Source organism: Lontra canadensis, unplaced genomic scaffold, assembly GCF_010015895.1.
Source record: "Lontra canadensis isolate GAN:19392208 unplaced genomic scaffold, GSC_riverotter_1.0 scaffold4, whole genome shotgun sequence".
NCBI classification, from domain to species: domain Eukaryota; kingdom Metazoa; phylum Chordata; class Mammalia; order Carnivora; family Mustelidae; genus Lontra; species Lontra canadensis.
Window position 1 is genome coordinate 19,710,128 of NW_022630998.1, and position 14,738 is coordinate 19,724,865.

Here is a 14,738-nt window from a genome sequence, read left to right on the forward strand (position 1 = left end):
AAGCCAGGATGGTATCACCTCAAGGGCAGACTGCTAGCTGGAAGGGACTGGAATCAGTATGGTGCCCCCAGCGAACTCTTTCAATTTTCCACATTCATGGCGTGGAGGGCAGTGGAGGAGGGAAGGACATGGTGTCACCTGCTTTTCAAGAAGCACTCTTAGTAGAATCACAAAACCCTTGGATCCATAGATTTAGGGAGAAGCAAGGTCTGAGCGAGCTAAACAGACCCTTTTCCATTTGCCTTGCAACAAAGCAAAGGAAGTAAACGCACTTGAAAGCAAACAAGATTCTCTGCATTTGGAATGGTGTGAGAGTCACTGGACAGCCTCCACATCTCCGTCCACCATAAACTCCCTGCAACTTTAGGACTGCCTCATTTACTGTCCAACTCCGGAAACCTCTTGACCTGGATCACAAAAGGAACTACGGGTGTACACGCAGATAAAGAGCAAGGAGGGTGGGTGGGATGAAGTCAAGACAGAAGAAATCAAAGTCTCCTGTCGGGTCCAGGGCACACAACGCGGCGAGAGCAGCAGTGTTCAGTCCCAGAATTCGGTCAGGTTCACCTCTCTCGATATGGACGCTGTGTGCCCCACAGGACCCACCCAAGGCGCATAATCTTCTCTCTGGCTCACTTCATTGGACCCAGACACGAGCCGGCGCGCGCGTCCAGCCGTCCGCCCAAAGGGAGCTACGTGGGGAGCTGTGGCCAGATCCTGGGGAGCAACCTGGCTCTGGTCCCTACTCATCTCCGCTCGGCTCTCGCTTGCTCACCCTCCCACCCAGGAGCTGGAGGATGGTCCCGGGGTGCTCCCGCGGGGCTGCTGGTCGCGCTTGTCTTCAGCCCGATCCGCCCTGTTGTGTGAGTCGCGCGCGCGCCCAGTTGGGAGGCAGCCGCCCCCGCCGCTGACAGGTGCTGCCCTGAGGGCGCAGGGTGCGGCCCCTGGCGCAGCTGGACGCGCACGCTCCGGCGCTTGTAGCTTCTCTAGCCCAAAGCCCGCGAGGAGAGGGAGCCAGGGCGCGGCCTGGGGGACTCCAGGGGACTGGAGCTGCGGAGCTCGGAGCTAGAAACTTTGCAGGCGCGGCGGCCAGGATTCGGTGGCAGCGCCAGCCCACCTCGGCAGGTGTGGGAGGAAGAGGCAGCGCCGGAGTCCAGCGGCCGAAGAACCTTGGAGGCGGCGGCGGCGGCGGCGGCTTTCCCCCGCGCTGTCCTGAAGCCGCCGGGCACTCCCGGCTTCTGCTGCTGCGCCCGCCGCCGCCGCCGCCACCGCGGGGCTCCGGGAGGAGGTGCAGCCGGAGAGGGCGGAGGAGAAGAAGAAGAAGGAGGAGGAGGAGGTGGAGGAGGAGGAGGAGTGGAGAGGAGGAGCAGGGGGTGGAGGATGGAGCCCCGGGCAGCCGCGGCGGGGTCGCCCGAGCCCGCGGCGGCGTCCTCCTCTTTCCAGGCCCGGCTCTGGAAGAACCTGCAGCTGGGGGTGGGCAAGAGCAAGGGCGGCGGGGGCGCGCGCGCAGGGGGCCCAGAGCGCCGCACTGCGGACACCCCATCGCCCTCCCCGCCACTCCCGAGGGGCAGGCGGGACGCACTGGCCGGCGTGGGTGGCGCGGGCAGCAGGTGGAGCGGCTTCAAGAAGCGCAAGCAAGTGCTGGACCGCGTCTTCTCCTCCTCCCAGCCCAACCTGTGCTGCTCCTCGCCGGAGCCCCTCGAGCCCGGCGGCGCCGGCAGAACCGAGCAGGGGTCCACCCTGCGCCGCCGGATCCGTGAGCATTTGCTCCCCGCGGGAAAGGGGCAGACGACGACCGCCGGAGCAGCGGGAGGGACGCCTCCTGGCGGACGCTCCCCGGACTCGGCTCCCTCTTCGTCCTCCGCCTCATCCTCCCTGTCCTCCTCGCCCCAGCCGCCCGCGAGGGGGGACCGCGCCCGAGATGAGGGTGCACGGCGTCGGGGCCCCGAGGCGCACTTGTGCCATCAAAAGAGTTCATCCCTGCCGGGCACTGCGTGCCTGGAGCAGCTGCTGGAACCGCCGCCGCCTCCCGCAGAGCCAGCTCAGAGCCCCGTGCAGCCGCGGACCCCGGAGAAGGGCGAGGAGCTCGGCAGCAGCCAGGTGAGCGACCCGTGCGCGCGGCGGGAGCCTAGGTGCACGGGACACGCCCCCGGCCTCGGGCTGTCGCTACCCCGGGACAGGCCGGGGAGTGGAGGTACTACCAAGTAAATCAAATAGCGAAAAGCAAACAGTCTGATCCTGCTCAGTAAAGATACAGCTCTGACTTGCACCCTGAACTTACTTCTGGTAGAAATAACGCTTACCACCAGAAGCTGTTTGGGTAGCTTTATGCGTTGCCAATGAAAATGGAAGTATTTATAGTAGCCAAATGGGAGAGGAATAAAGTTAGACATGAAATGGATGCTGTTTTTGGAGGTCTCCTAGAAGAGCTAAGTCTCACCTTCTCTAAAGAAAAACAAATTCAGCAACTTAAAGAAAAAAAAAGTGCAGCCATGTATGAGGGGGCGGAGGGGCCATCATTGGAAATCAATGGCTTGCGGAACTGTAAAGGAACTGTAAAGCGGGGAGGTGAATCATTGGCAAACGTGAAGCCATTTATTGGAGAAACGCTTAAGGCAGAAGTCTGCTTGTTTTCTCGCACTCCCTTCTTCAAAGTCCCGGCTGCAAGTAGATCGCTGCCCAACAAGTGGACAGCGTGAGCGTCTCAGCCAAGTTAGACTCGTTCCTATGGCCTTTTCTAAGTTTTAATAGTCCTCATCGGAAGCGGTTGCGTTTTAACTATGCTGCTTGATGTACATCATGTTGTCTCTGCGTTCAGGCCAGAGTTAAGTTTGGTCTGGCAAGAGTCAAGTAAAAATGAACTTGTAGGATTCTTAAGGGGTTCCACTGAGCTGCTGATCTTACTCCTCGGTTTTGGAGAGGAGATGCGCTCCTTTTGTTAATACTTACAAATTGTGTTAATGCTAGCAAGCATTTTGAAAGTTCTAGTCTATCAGTGACCTAAAGAACTCTTTTCCTCTAATACATCTTAGCTTATGTAAATTCTCATTATTTTACTCTGATTAATTAATCTTTAATTAATTTAAATGTTAATTTTTAGTTAGATTAAAAGTTGAGCTACGAAACCATAAGGCCATGTTTTGAACAGCAAGGTGAAGGAATGGATGGGCTATCGATTGAAAATTTTTATAGTTTGTTAGCTAATTAGTACAGTTTCAGAAAACAAGCCAGAATACAGGTGGGTAGCCTGATGTTACTGAAGTTCTAGAAGACTCCCGACGTTCTAGAAAAAGTTCTTTCTCAGAAGAGTAGGTAGAGATAACACTGAGGAAGAGTCTAGATAACTCTATGTTTTCTTTTATCTTGAAAGATAATTGAGTAGAAGTCCTGTTTCTGGTTTCAAAAGTAAAGTAAAAAGTGGTTTTAAAAGGGTGTTTTAAATTCAATGTAGATGAATGCTACATATTTAATAGGATTTACTTTTGGATGTGTACCTAAACCTAAGGTATAAGAACTTTAGAGTTGGAGTACTGTTTACATTTGTTTTTATTAACTTCAATGATCAAGAATAATACAACAACAAATGATTGAATTATTGTGAAGGTTGATATTTTATTTACCCCCCCCAAAATTGTTTGCAGTTTATTGGACCAAGATTCTCAAAGCAAATGCAGAAAATTCTGAATTAATCTTTATGTTAGTTATTACCAGAAAGTTTTCTGACACTCAATCTTTAAGAAATACTGCCATGTAATTATGAATTTTGTATACCAAAGACCTCAGCCTATTTTTGGAGAGCATACTAGACTAACATTATGTGTGCCCTCATCATATGCCTCACAGCCTTGCTGGATTTGATCATTCCAGCAGCCCTACAGGACAGAAGTTCTTGTTGCCATTTTATGGATTAGGAAACCTATGCTCAAAGACATTAAGTAACCTTTCTAGGGTCACATGGTTAGTAAATGACAGAGGTTTTGTACTAAAATTCTCCCCAGTCTTTTTACGTTACCATAACTGCTTTTGACAACTTTTAGAGCTTGTTGTGTTTCTGAGATGACTTCAATCCTATGATTAATGCTTGTAAGTTTACGTACATTCTGGGGGGTTCCCCCCACCCTAGAATCAGTTCCGTGATGTATTAGCTCTATTGTTTTGTTCTTTTCTCTGTGATACATTATTTCCTAACTATGACATCACATTTACCAGTGACGTTATTAATCATACCATCTAACGTCCTAAAGAAGCTTTTCCTTATGAGGAACCAGAATTTCAATGAAGACATAAAAAGAATAACAAAGCTAAAATACCTTTGAAAGAATAGGTGAAAGGTAGGGTGTAGACAGCACAGTAGCCCCGAGGCGCTTGTTTGAGGCCACACACAGTCCCGGGAAGAGGCAGCATTGCTGGTTCCCTGCATCTGCTGCTCTTGGAATCTGTTCCTTGAGAACTGGACAGCCTTCTGTTAGGAGTCACAAATCGGGCTTTCAGCAGCACTCTCTCGCCAGTGCAGAAGCAAGATTCCTTGGTCCTCTCATGGCATGGCTCCTCTGCCCAACTCCAGGAGCCCAGCTGTCTCACCTTGTGATGAGGAAGAGGAAGATATTGGGTTGGAAGCTGGAAGTAGAAGAGGGCTCCCTGAGGTGTCCAGGAGTAGGCTGAGCTGTGTGGCACCCTTGCAAGCTTCCTGTGTCACTCAGATGTCTTTCTTTGCTCTCCCAGCCCCTGGCCTCAGAACATACTTGGGCTGGGGGGAGGGAGTGTGTAGCAGATGCAGATTTCTGTGTTGGTCACCAAGCCAGATAGGTACACATGAAAGCAAAGACAATAAGAGCATTAAATACATCTCCCGACTGCCTAGGTAAAAAGAACTTTCTTTCAAACAAGAAAGAAAATGCATTGCAAAAATAACGCAAATGTCTCACTTTTTCTCTGCTTGATCCTGGCATTGGCCCTCTTCTCCAACACCTCCCTACCTCTCCACTTCCCCCTCCAGCTCAGCATGAGGCCACAACAACATATGTGCATAAACTCTGACTCTGGGTGGAGGTGTTAAGCAAAAGCAAAAGCAAGAAAATTTAAAAAAAAAAAAAAAGAAAAAAGAAAAAAAGAAACAAGGACATCAGGTTGAACTGCTGGGGGGAAGAGATTTGGAAATCACTGACCTACAGTGACTAACACTGAACTAACCATGCTGCCTCCCAGGCCCCTGCCAGCCCCTTCTTGCTACTCTGTTGTCTTCAACCCAATACATCTCTGGAAGGCACTTGAACAGACTTAATAATGCCTTGTTGTTGGGGCAAGTACATTACTCAAAATGTTCCGCTTTGAGAAAAAGAAAAAAAAATCCAACATTTCTTCCCACTGATTCTAGTTCACGTGCTTGGCCATATTGTCATACCAGATGCATTTCATTTTCTGCAACACAGTTGGGAAAGATGCTTTCTCAATTTGTGTGCCTATCAAAAATATGCCAATTTTATGTATTCTGTCTTGATGAGTTACTAAAATTATGTTTTGCTGGAATCAGGAAGCCAGTATTTTAAGATAAAGAGTGAAGAATGAATATGTCCCATTTTTTAGAGTCTTAACAAAAGTGTGAAGTTTATGAATGTTAAACTTTTATTGTTTTTTTCTTTTAAATTCATGTTGTTAAAATTGCTTCCATAGAGAAGCAAAAAAATTTTTGTAAAAAATGTGGCTACATTATTCAGGGTATGATAGAAATATTACAAAACATAGTAAGAGGAATATTCGTTCATTGGGATAAAACTCCTAAAATATATATGTAAGCTCCAACAAAAAGTAGAAAAATATTTTCTAAGATGAATCTATACATGAAGTGCCACTTGGTTCATTAATTATTTGACCTTGTAGAGAAAGCTTATGTTCTCAAAAACGAGTTAAAAATGTGATGTGGGTTAATTTTTGCTATCTATTTTCCGGGTGTCTTTAATATTACTCCAAAGAACATAACTTAATCTTGGGGAAGACACAGATTTAAGGAAATGTAATTCCTAACGTGAATGACTTAAAATCACCAAAACACGAATACTCTCAAAAACAAGCCCTACAGGCAATGTTAATAACTTTTTCAAAGGTTTTTTAAAGTGAGAGAGGAAGGTTGAGATGTTAGGACATTTTGGAACAGGGCATGAAGTTTGATGTGTGATAGCATTCTAAAAAATACTGGGATCCTCAGCTTGTTGCAGAGGAAGAGAGTCAACAGTGACAGGTTTACTTTGGAGTGGAATTATTTTTCCTATGACTTTTATGTTCTATACTGTATATCTGGAAGATTTGAGTACAGCTATGAATCTTGTATATATGGAAATGTTATCAAGTAAATATTATGGGAGCTCAATAAACCCTAGCAATGGCTAGTATATGATAGTATAACAGTATATTAAATTTTGCCACTGCCACCATTACAAGTATGTGGGTGGCTGGAAAAAAAATGAACAGGGAACTTTGCTCATCCTTCTTATTTAAGATGTAAATTATTTTACTTGCTTGGGTGGCATAAAGTAGCCTCAGATTAACCAAGGTGGTCCTGGCGACATCACAATTTCACAGAGTAATGAAAAAAAATCTTATATTACTTTTGGCAAGTGTGTGCACATTATTCTGGAAAAGTGAAATAAATACTTAGAGCGACAAAATAAGATTGATAGATTTATAAAGACAATAGGACACTCTCCCTTTTTCTCTTTTGCCCTATCATTTGGAAATAAGGGATGATTTCACAAAATTAAAGGTTAATAATATATGTTTTATAACTCGGAAATATGTAGTGTGGTTTCTTGGCTCATGATGGTTGTCAAAATGTTTGTTAACTCTAGATTGACAAAGAGTAAATAATATGTCTAGATAATACTGTAAGCATTGATGAAGTCTGCATATTCCAAAGTTAGGATCATGTATTTTTTTCTGTTAATTCATAGCTATTTGCAGTATCATAGTTGCATGTTTTAGAAAAACAGAAATGACGTTTTTGAAATCTGGAGCTTTTTGGTTTGACTTCTTTTTTTCTTTTCCCCTGGAAAACTTACTAAACATGATATATTTTCTTGCCTCCATAAACCAAGGGTCCTAAATAAAACCTTCTCTTGGTAACTGAGGGTTATTGTTTGAATACTGTTTTTTGTTTGTTTGTTTGTTCTTTAATGCGAATGAAGTAAATATTGTGCTAGAACTTGCTTTAGATAAACTTGTTTTTCTTAAAATTATGGTATAAAGCATATCTACTTAAGACAACATTTCTTTCTATAAAGCTAATTATTGAAAGGTGTGAGGCATCCTCACATGTCATTTTTTTCTGTTGCTAAATAATCTCTACTGTTTTTAATTGGTGATTTTTGACTTGTTTGAACTGTCGCCAATCATACATTTTTTTCCCCTGCAAGATTAACTTTATGTGCCATTTTGCCTTCTTTGTCACTGTCAACCATTTCTTCCAACTTACATTGCTTTTTATAAAAGCAATTTATAAAATTTTATAAAAGCACTTTATGGAAAGTGATTACTATCCCTCAACAACTGAAGATTTTATGCGAATGGTTTCCCTCTCCAATGTGGACCAGTTTCTTACAGGAGAATTTTTTTTTTTTTTTCAGCAGAATATCAGGCCACAATTTTCCTCATGTCTCCAAATAATTGTATTTAACATTAATCTGAATGCAAACAATGCAAAAAACCCCATATTTTCCACGTAATGAGATTTCAAAGTCCTGTATGCTGCCTTCTTGAGAGAACGGTATTCCTGTGAAGTCTCTTGAGATATTTTATGCTAGCCTGATTTCTCATCCTTTTGGGAAGAATTACAACACATGATAGACAAATGGACCTCTGGATGTGTTGGGATCAATATGTCCTCCTAATCCCGCAGGTTTTATTCAGTGAGCTCACCCTACTTTGCTTCAGCCTGAGCTCCCTTCACCGGCACTTCTAGAGTAGAATTTGGCAAGCCTCAGTACAATTGACCTGTCTAATCAGCATTGGAGAGGAAAGACTACTCAATAAGTGGTTGCTGAGTGAATGAAGGGATGAATGGATGGGCCAGAGCTATTCAGAATTCTCTGGAAAAGTTTCAAAAGCACTTTTAGTTATATAATGATGTTCCTCCCGTCTTGTTTCCAAGTCCTTTTAAGTCTGGCAGATCTGTTTGACCTTCTCCTCTCCCCTAGCTTGTGGCTGGGCTTTTCTCAGCCTGTACTTTAATTCTTGTTCGTGTCTATGGGTGTGAGGAGAGGACAGGACACCTACTAACTGGCCACCATATTGTATTCATGTGGAGAATGGAGGAGTGATTTCTGCTTCTGAGTTCTGTGGCTCAGGGATTCATTTCTAGGTGCCAGTCTCTGACTATGGGTATCCTTTTTTGGCACCCAATCTCTTTTCCTGACTTCTGATGTTGCACTCCCACATCTGGATTTCCAACACTTTGCTGACATAGTCTCACTCACTTATGATTCTCTAAGTCTTGATCTCTGCTTGGATCTCAGCTCAAGAGAATTTGCTGCCTGCATCACTGCCACTTCTCCTCAAACCCATCCCCTTGAACTAGATTAAAATCCTGGCCTGGACCAAGAATCCTGTCCTCACTAGCCTGGTCCACTCTGTTGCCTCTTGAATGCCAAGTGTGTGAACTCTGGGTCAGACTTTTGGTCAATTGCTTTTCACAGTGACCACATGTTTAATGCTAAGCCTATTTATGAAAGATTAAAGCCTCCCTCCAGAAAATCTGCATTGCCAGTTAACTGCATTTGCCTATAAAGGGTGTCTTTATACCCGGAGTGCTAGACTACAGCTGATCTTTTTGGGGAGCACTGTTCATTGTCTCTGTGATCCTGCTTTGTTCCCCTCCTGACTTGAAGTCCTCACCATACCTGCTCTTTAATGTCATCACCCTTTTCCTCAGTCCTGCCTGCTTTCTTCTTTCCCCTTAAAATTCTCTCTCCCTCTTTCTACTTGCAAGATGATTTTCATAGTGAATCATTAAGCATCTGGAGTCTGCTGGCTCAGATGGAGCCACTAGCCACACTTGGCTCTTGAACGTTGGAAATATGGCAAATTCGATTTGAGATGTGCTATGGGTGTTAGAGGCACACTGGATTGTGAAGGCTTAGCACAGAGAAAAGAAGGTAAAATATCTCATTAATTTTTTATGGTCCTTGTACATCAAAATAATATTTTGGATATGTTGAATTAAATGGAATATATTATTAAAGTTAATTTTTACCTGTTCCTTTCCATTTTCTAAAAAAATGACTACCAGAATATTTAAAAATATGTATGCGGCTCACATTTTTATTTCTAGTGGATAGCACCGATCTAGAACAGGGATTCAAACTTCACTGCACACGGGGACCATCAGAGAAAAGAACATGAGCAGAGAGGGTTTGGTGGGGTCCATGGTGAACCAGAGAGCTCCTGTCCCATTGAAGGGCGGCTGCTTTTCAGCTTCAGCGGGTTATTGTCTTGTAGTAAAAGAAGCATTATGGCCAGAATTTCTGGATTCTTTAAAACAAGCCAGAAACCTGGATTTTCATGTGAAATCTTCAGGTTCTTGAATTTTTGGCAAATTATTTGAAAAAAAAATTTTTTAAGCTATAGTCCAAATAAAATATGTTTTTATGCTGAATTTAATGACCAGTTTGAACTTCTGGCTCAGAGAGCTCAGGTCTGATTTCTCCTCTCCACTCCCAGTGCCAGGCGTTATCTGGGATATAAGAAGTGTCAAAACATTTTACAAAACAATGGAATCAGGAGTGATGAGATTGAAGCCAGAAGGCAGTGGGCTGAGGGGTGTGAGAAAGAGGAGCCCCAGACAGGGAAAGAAGCCAAGCAGTTTGGCTCTTTAGGGGATAAAAGAAAGTGGTAGTAGGAGAGTAGAAACTCTGTTGGGATGGGATCTTTGGAAGCTTTTTGGTTTTTAATGGGTCTCACCTGAGTGGGTTGATCAGTAGGAGCCTATGAGGAGGGAGTGGTTTAAGGAGAACAGAGGGATAAATGAAGGGGTGAGGTACCTCAGGGCATGGGTCCGAGTGGGCCCCAGAGTCCAGGGGACGTGGTAGCCTCAGCCTGAAGAAGCGTTCCTCTTCCTTTGCAAATGGAAGGAGACACTGTGGATGTAGATGTAGATAAGTAGTAGGTTTGGTGTTAGCAATTCAGGGGTGTTCCTACCCCCCCCACCATGGCTTCTGCCTTATACTGGAGTGTGGTTAGGATTTGGGCATAGGGAGATGGTGGTGGTGGTGGCAAGGCTGGGCGGGGTGGGGGCTGGGGGGTGGATACTGCCATGGTCACGGAGACAGGTAAGTGTGCTGTGTATTCAAAACATGGGAGTCAGTGGTGGGACTGAGGCCTGGGGTTCAGGAAGGAAGGTATGGGAAGTAGAGATGAAGATGAAGCTGTGGCCAGACTGTGGGGGCTGAGCAGGGCATCGGGGCCGTTGTAGGGAACCCTGGAGGCACCTGAGCAGGGGAGAGAGGGCCAAGTGAGAATCAGAAGGGCATAGTTAGTAGGAGAGGCCAAGAGTCCTAGGGAGAGCCTGAACCTGGGCAGTGACCCGACCTTGGTGATGGGAGGAGAGAAAGATTAGAAAGACCAGGGATTTGGCTGAACCTTCAAAGAAAGGGAGAGTGGAAGGAAATAATCACACCATGTTTTCCCTTTTACTTATGTCTTCGGTTTTTCTTGGTTCTGTTAAAAAAAAAAATGCTTTTTTATTAAAGTCTTTTTTTGGGGAGGGGAGAGGGAAAGTTGAGTTTTGAATTTGCGTTTACTGCTGAGGGTGCCAGACTCCTGAGAACCAGGTTGTCACTTGTTTACCGGAATAGCCCATATTCTTTATAGTTATTTTGAATTCATCCTGAATAAAACAGTTTTTCTTTTCTCCTGCAGCATTAAGCACTGAAAGTAGCGTTAATGGAGTAAGAGAAAGGGTAAACGTGAGTTAAACAAAATCAGGTAAAAGAAGAAAACCTCCCACATGACTCTGTTTCATAGATTCTTACACACCTGATGTCAGAGTGGCTAAATATTTGGAGAATCCTTAGAATGGAAAGTTTTAGAATCCATGGGCTCTGTCGAAAATTTTCATTCTTGAGGAGTTTTGTGCTTCAAACATATTAAAATATGCTTTCTTTCTCAGACGAAAGATCGATCCGTGAGTGGCAAATGATCAATTTCTGAAAATGGCAAATAGATATCTTCCCAAAATAGAAACCGTATTCTATCCAGACCCCTAAGCCATATCTGACTCCCGTTCTTTTGTTGAAGGGTAAAATAGCTTTTCATAACAGAAAAATTCAACATTTCTATGGTTGCTTTTAAATAGTATTTTCACCACACCAAATTAGAAGTCTGTTTTCCTAAAGTATCTTTTGAGATTAGAATAGATTTTGGAGAGAAGCGCTCTGTCGCTACAGAGCAGTTGCCAAGCCTCCTGCTCCCTAGAGGTGGGAAACCCTGACTCAGCATGTTTCCCCCCCTCCCCCTCCCCATCCTCCCCGTTGAGTGCAGGCACGACTGCACTTTCCCCTCCTTTCTTTGCTTCCCTCTGCTTTTAGATAGAAGCTGGGTCTGAGGGACCCGGAGGGCGTCCAGCTGTGACTGTGACTGGCCTTGCATATATACCAATTCAACACCATAGTTTCAAGTAAAAAAGTAAAAAAAAGCATTTACCTAACCAGTTTGGTTGTCACCCTTCAGTCCTTTCCCCTCTCTCGCCCCCCAAGGCCTCATTGCATTCATTTACTCCAGACCCAGCTGGTGTTTTTGTGACTCTCTGGCCTGCTCTGTGAGGATCTGGGGAGTGAGACAGGGGACTGGGCAGACGTGGAGGGAAGCCTGCATTTTCCAGTTTCCCAGGCCCCATGCCCTCTGCCTCTTGTCAAGGAAGATGGAGCTTTATTAAGTGGTCTTATATTTATTCCTTTCTGCTTGACGTTTTCACTTTCTTTGACTTGATCCCCCCCCCCACCCCTTTTGGGATATGCCAGAACAGGAGGAAGAAGTATGTGGAACTTACTATGTCAGTAAGAAGTACTGGCAGAAGTATGCCAGAACAGGAGGAAGTATGTGGAACTTACTATGAGGGGATTTTTGTGTATTTTGGATTATCAACCATGGTTAGGCTGTTTACCTCTCACAGGACTCTCTGGGTGGGATATTATGTGGGTTTTGGCTCTTCATTCTCTGACCTGCTGTTCTCTCCCTTTCACTATTTTACTTCTCTTTCCTTCTAGGAACATGGGCAGGAAAATAAAAGAGGAAAGTCAGGCATTATTTTTCATTAGAAGCTTTTGTAATTTTCTTCCATAGTGAAGTTTAAATAATTAGCTCCCATGATGTTTTGACATTCTGTACTGCTTTGACACATGTGTACACACACACACACCCAAACACAATTATGCCTTTACCAGGTATGCTGTATACATATACTTATTCTTTCACATACATACTATTTTCCCCTGGGGTCAAAGATGACCACAACTCCAATACTTTTCCTACTTCCTTATTTTATTTTATTACTGTTGTTTTGTTTTTGTTTTTATTTTTATTTTAACTACTTAAAATAAAAACTCCTTGTCCAACATGGGGCTTGAACTGACGACCCTGAGATTAAGAATCACATGCTCTACTGACTGAGCCCTCCAAGCACCCCAATATTCTTCCACTTCCAAACGTAATGTGATAATACTAAATATCAATGATAACATTGTCTTTACAATAACTGGTTTAAGTCTATGTAGTCTGAGTAGTTGTATAAAAACCAGCTCAGCCAAAGAGAGAAGGAAAAAAAAACAATCAATAGACCCTTTTGGTGATTTACTATGGGGTGTGTTCTGTAAAGGAAATGACTACTCTTACTTTGAATTTGAACTAATGTATAAGGAATGTCTTTTCTTAGCAGAATGGTTTTTCTTTCCTAAGTAGCTATCTTATTTACAGCCACCACAGAAAAGATTCATTCCCTTAAGCTTTTGAAACCTAGAAGTCACAATAACCAATATCTACCATTAGCGTTTTCAAGCCTGGCCCGATTTTGCCCTCACAAAGAGATCTTACAGTTAAAAATAGGGAGGTGTTTGGGTGAACTTCTTTATTGATATAGTTCAAGTTGTAATTAGAGAAAAAGGGATACTTTCAGGATTGTAAAGATGTATTCTCAGCCAAGGGTACTCCTGATACTGATGAGGAGCTCATTTTGTGAAATCACCTCAAAAGACGAGTCAGAGAATAACTGAGTTAAATCCAATGTGAGTTTTTAGTAGCTACACAAATTTTGTATGTATTTGGTGCTAGGAATTTCTCATGCAAATTAGTTTTCTTAAGTAAGCCCATGAACTTCTTTATAGTGGTAGGGCTTGGCTTTATGACCCTGCATTTGAAATTAACGTTTGTAAAATCACAGTACGTGGTCCGTCTGCTGAAGTTAGGTCACATGAGGTAGGACATGATGAGTGTGGTCTTCCCCTGCCCACCAGGGCTGGGCTCTCTTTGTAATTGTACCCTCTCACTTCTGACGTGTGGACCACCAACCAAGGGCCTCTCACACTGGTGCCATTTTAAAATGACACTTTATACCTACTATTAAAAATCCCTATGTTTATAAAAAATAAAAATTAAAACAAAACAAAACAAAACAAAAAAAACCTCACTCAGAGGGGCACCTGGGTGGCTCAGTTGTTGAGCATCTGCCTTTGGCTCAGGTCATGGTTCCAAGGTCCTAGGATTGAGCCCCGCATCGAGCCCCGCATCGAGCCCCACATCGGGCTCCCCGCTCTGCGGGAAGCCTGTTTCTCCCTCTCCCACTCCCCCTGCTCGTGTTCCCTCTCTTGCTGTGTCTCTCTCTATCAAATAAATAAATAAAATCTGTAAAAAGAAAAAAAAATCCCTAAAGCTACAGAATACTTATGATGTATTGGCACTATTCTGGGTGCTTTGTTTGTATTAGTTCATTTGTCGACTACGGTACTTTCTGAAGTACGTTGATTATCTTTTGCATTTTCCAGGTGAGGAGACTAAGCTATAGGAGATTAAGGGACTGCTCCAAAGTCACACTTCAGTATAATTTGGATCCTACAAAGGAAGGCTGTCTGAAGGAGGTTGTGCCCGAGGAGCCCAACCTAGGGAAACAGAACTGCAGGGAGAAGTTCAAACAAAGTTTTAAAGCCTTGTCTTTTTCCCCATCTCAGTAGTAACATTACAGCTCTTCCACCGTCTCCTTCCTATCTTTCTAATTGGAAGGTTGTCTCATAACAAGTAAGTTTAATAAAGACAGACTTAATGTAACAGAAGATTTTGAGGTCATGCAGACTCCTAGCTCTCCCACTTAGTTCTTACTGGTGCTAAGTCCTCTTAGCTCTCTTTGACTGCTAGATAAAGATCTTGCTGGCATCTTTTAAATGTTAGTCTTACTTAAAAAAAAAAATTCTTCTGCATCAGGTATCCTGAGAGATCATCACTATTTCTGTTATTGATATTCTTATTAGGAATGCTTTATAAGTTATAATACCCTTATAATGATATAGCATCTATGTTTGACAAGCTCCCCTGGCTTCTCTCATTAAGGCTTTCCTGTTCTGTGAAAGGCATGGTATTAGGGAAAGGATATGACATGAAATAGATGTATTTGCTAGGCATTCTTTACATGGTATCTCAAATAATCATTACAGATTATGTACATTATCTCACTCCAAACCTCACAGCAGTTTTGACAGAGAGGTATT

At 43.8% G+C, this 14,738-nt stretch overlaps 1 protein-coding gene across 8 annotated transcripts in view; it reads left to right on the forward strand.

Moving 5' to 3' along the window:
* The first annotated feature begins 1,365 nt into the window (after positions 1 to 1,365).
* The window catches only part of MCTP1 (multiple C2 and transmembrane domain containing 1), a 519,900-nt gene continuing 506,527 nt past the window's right edge, over positions 1,366 to 14,738 (forward strand). For all 8 annotated transcript variants that reach the window (XR_004381302.1, XM_032846299.1, XM_032846346.1 and 5 more), the window contains exon 1: positions 1,366 to 2,100. Coding sequence is in view for 7 of the 8 variants with exons in the window: in XM_032846299.1 (XP_032702190.1) it covers positions 1,381 to 2,100 (720 nt within the window). In the remaining variant the exon portion in view is untranslated. The remainder of the gene's footprint in view (positions 2,101 to 14,738) is intronic.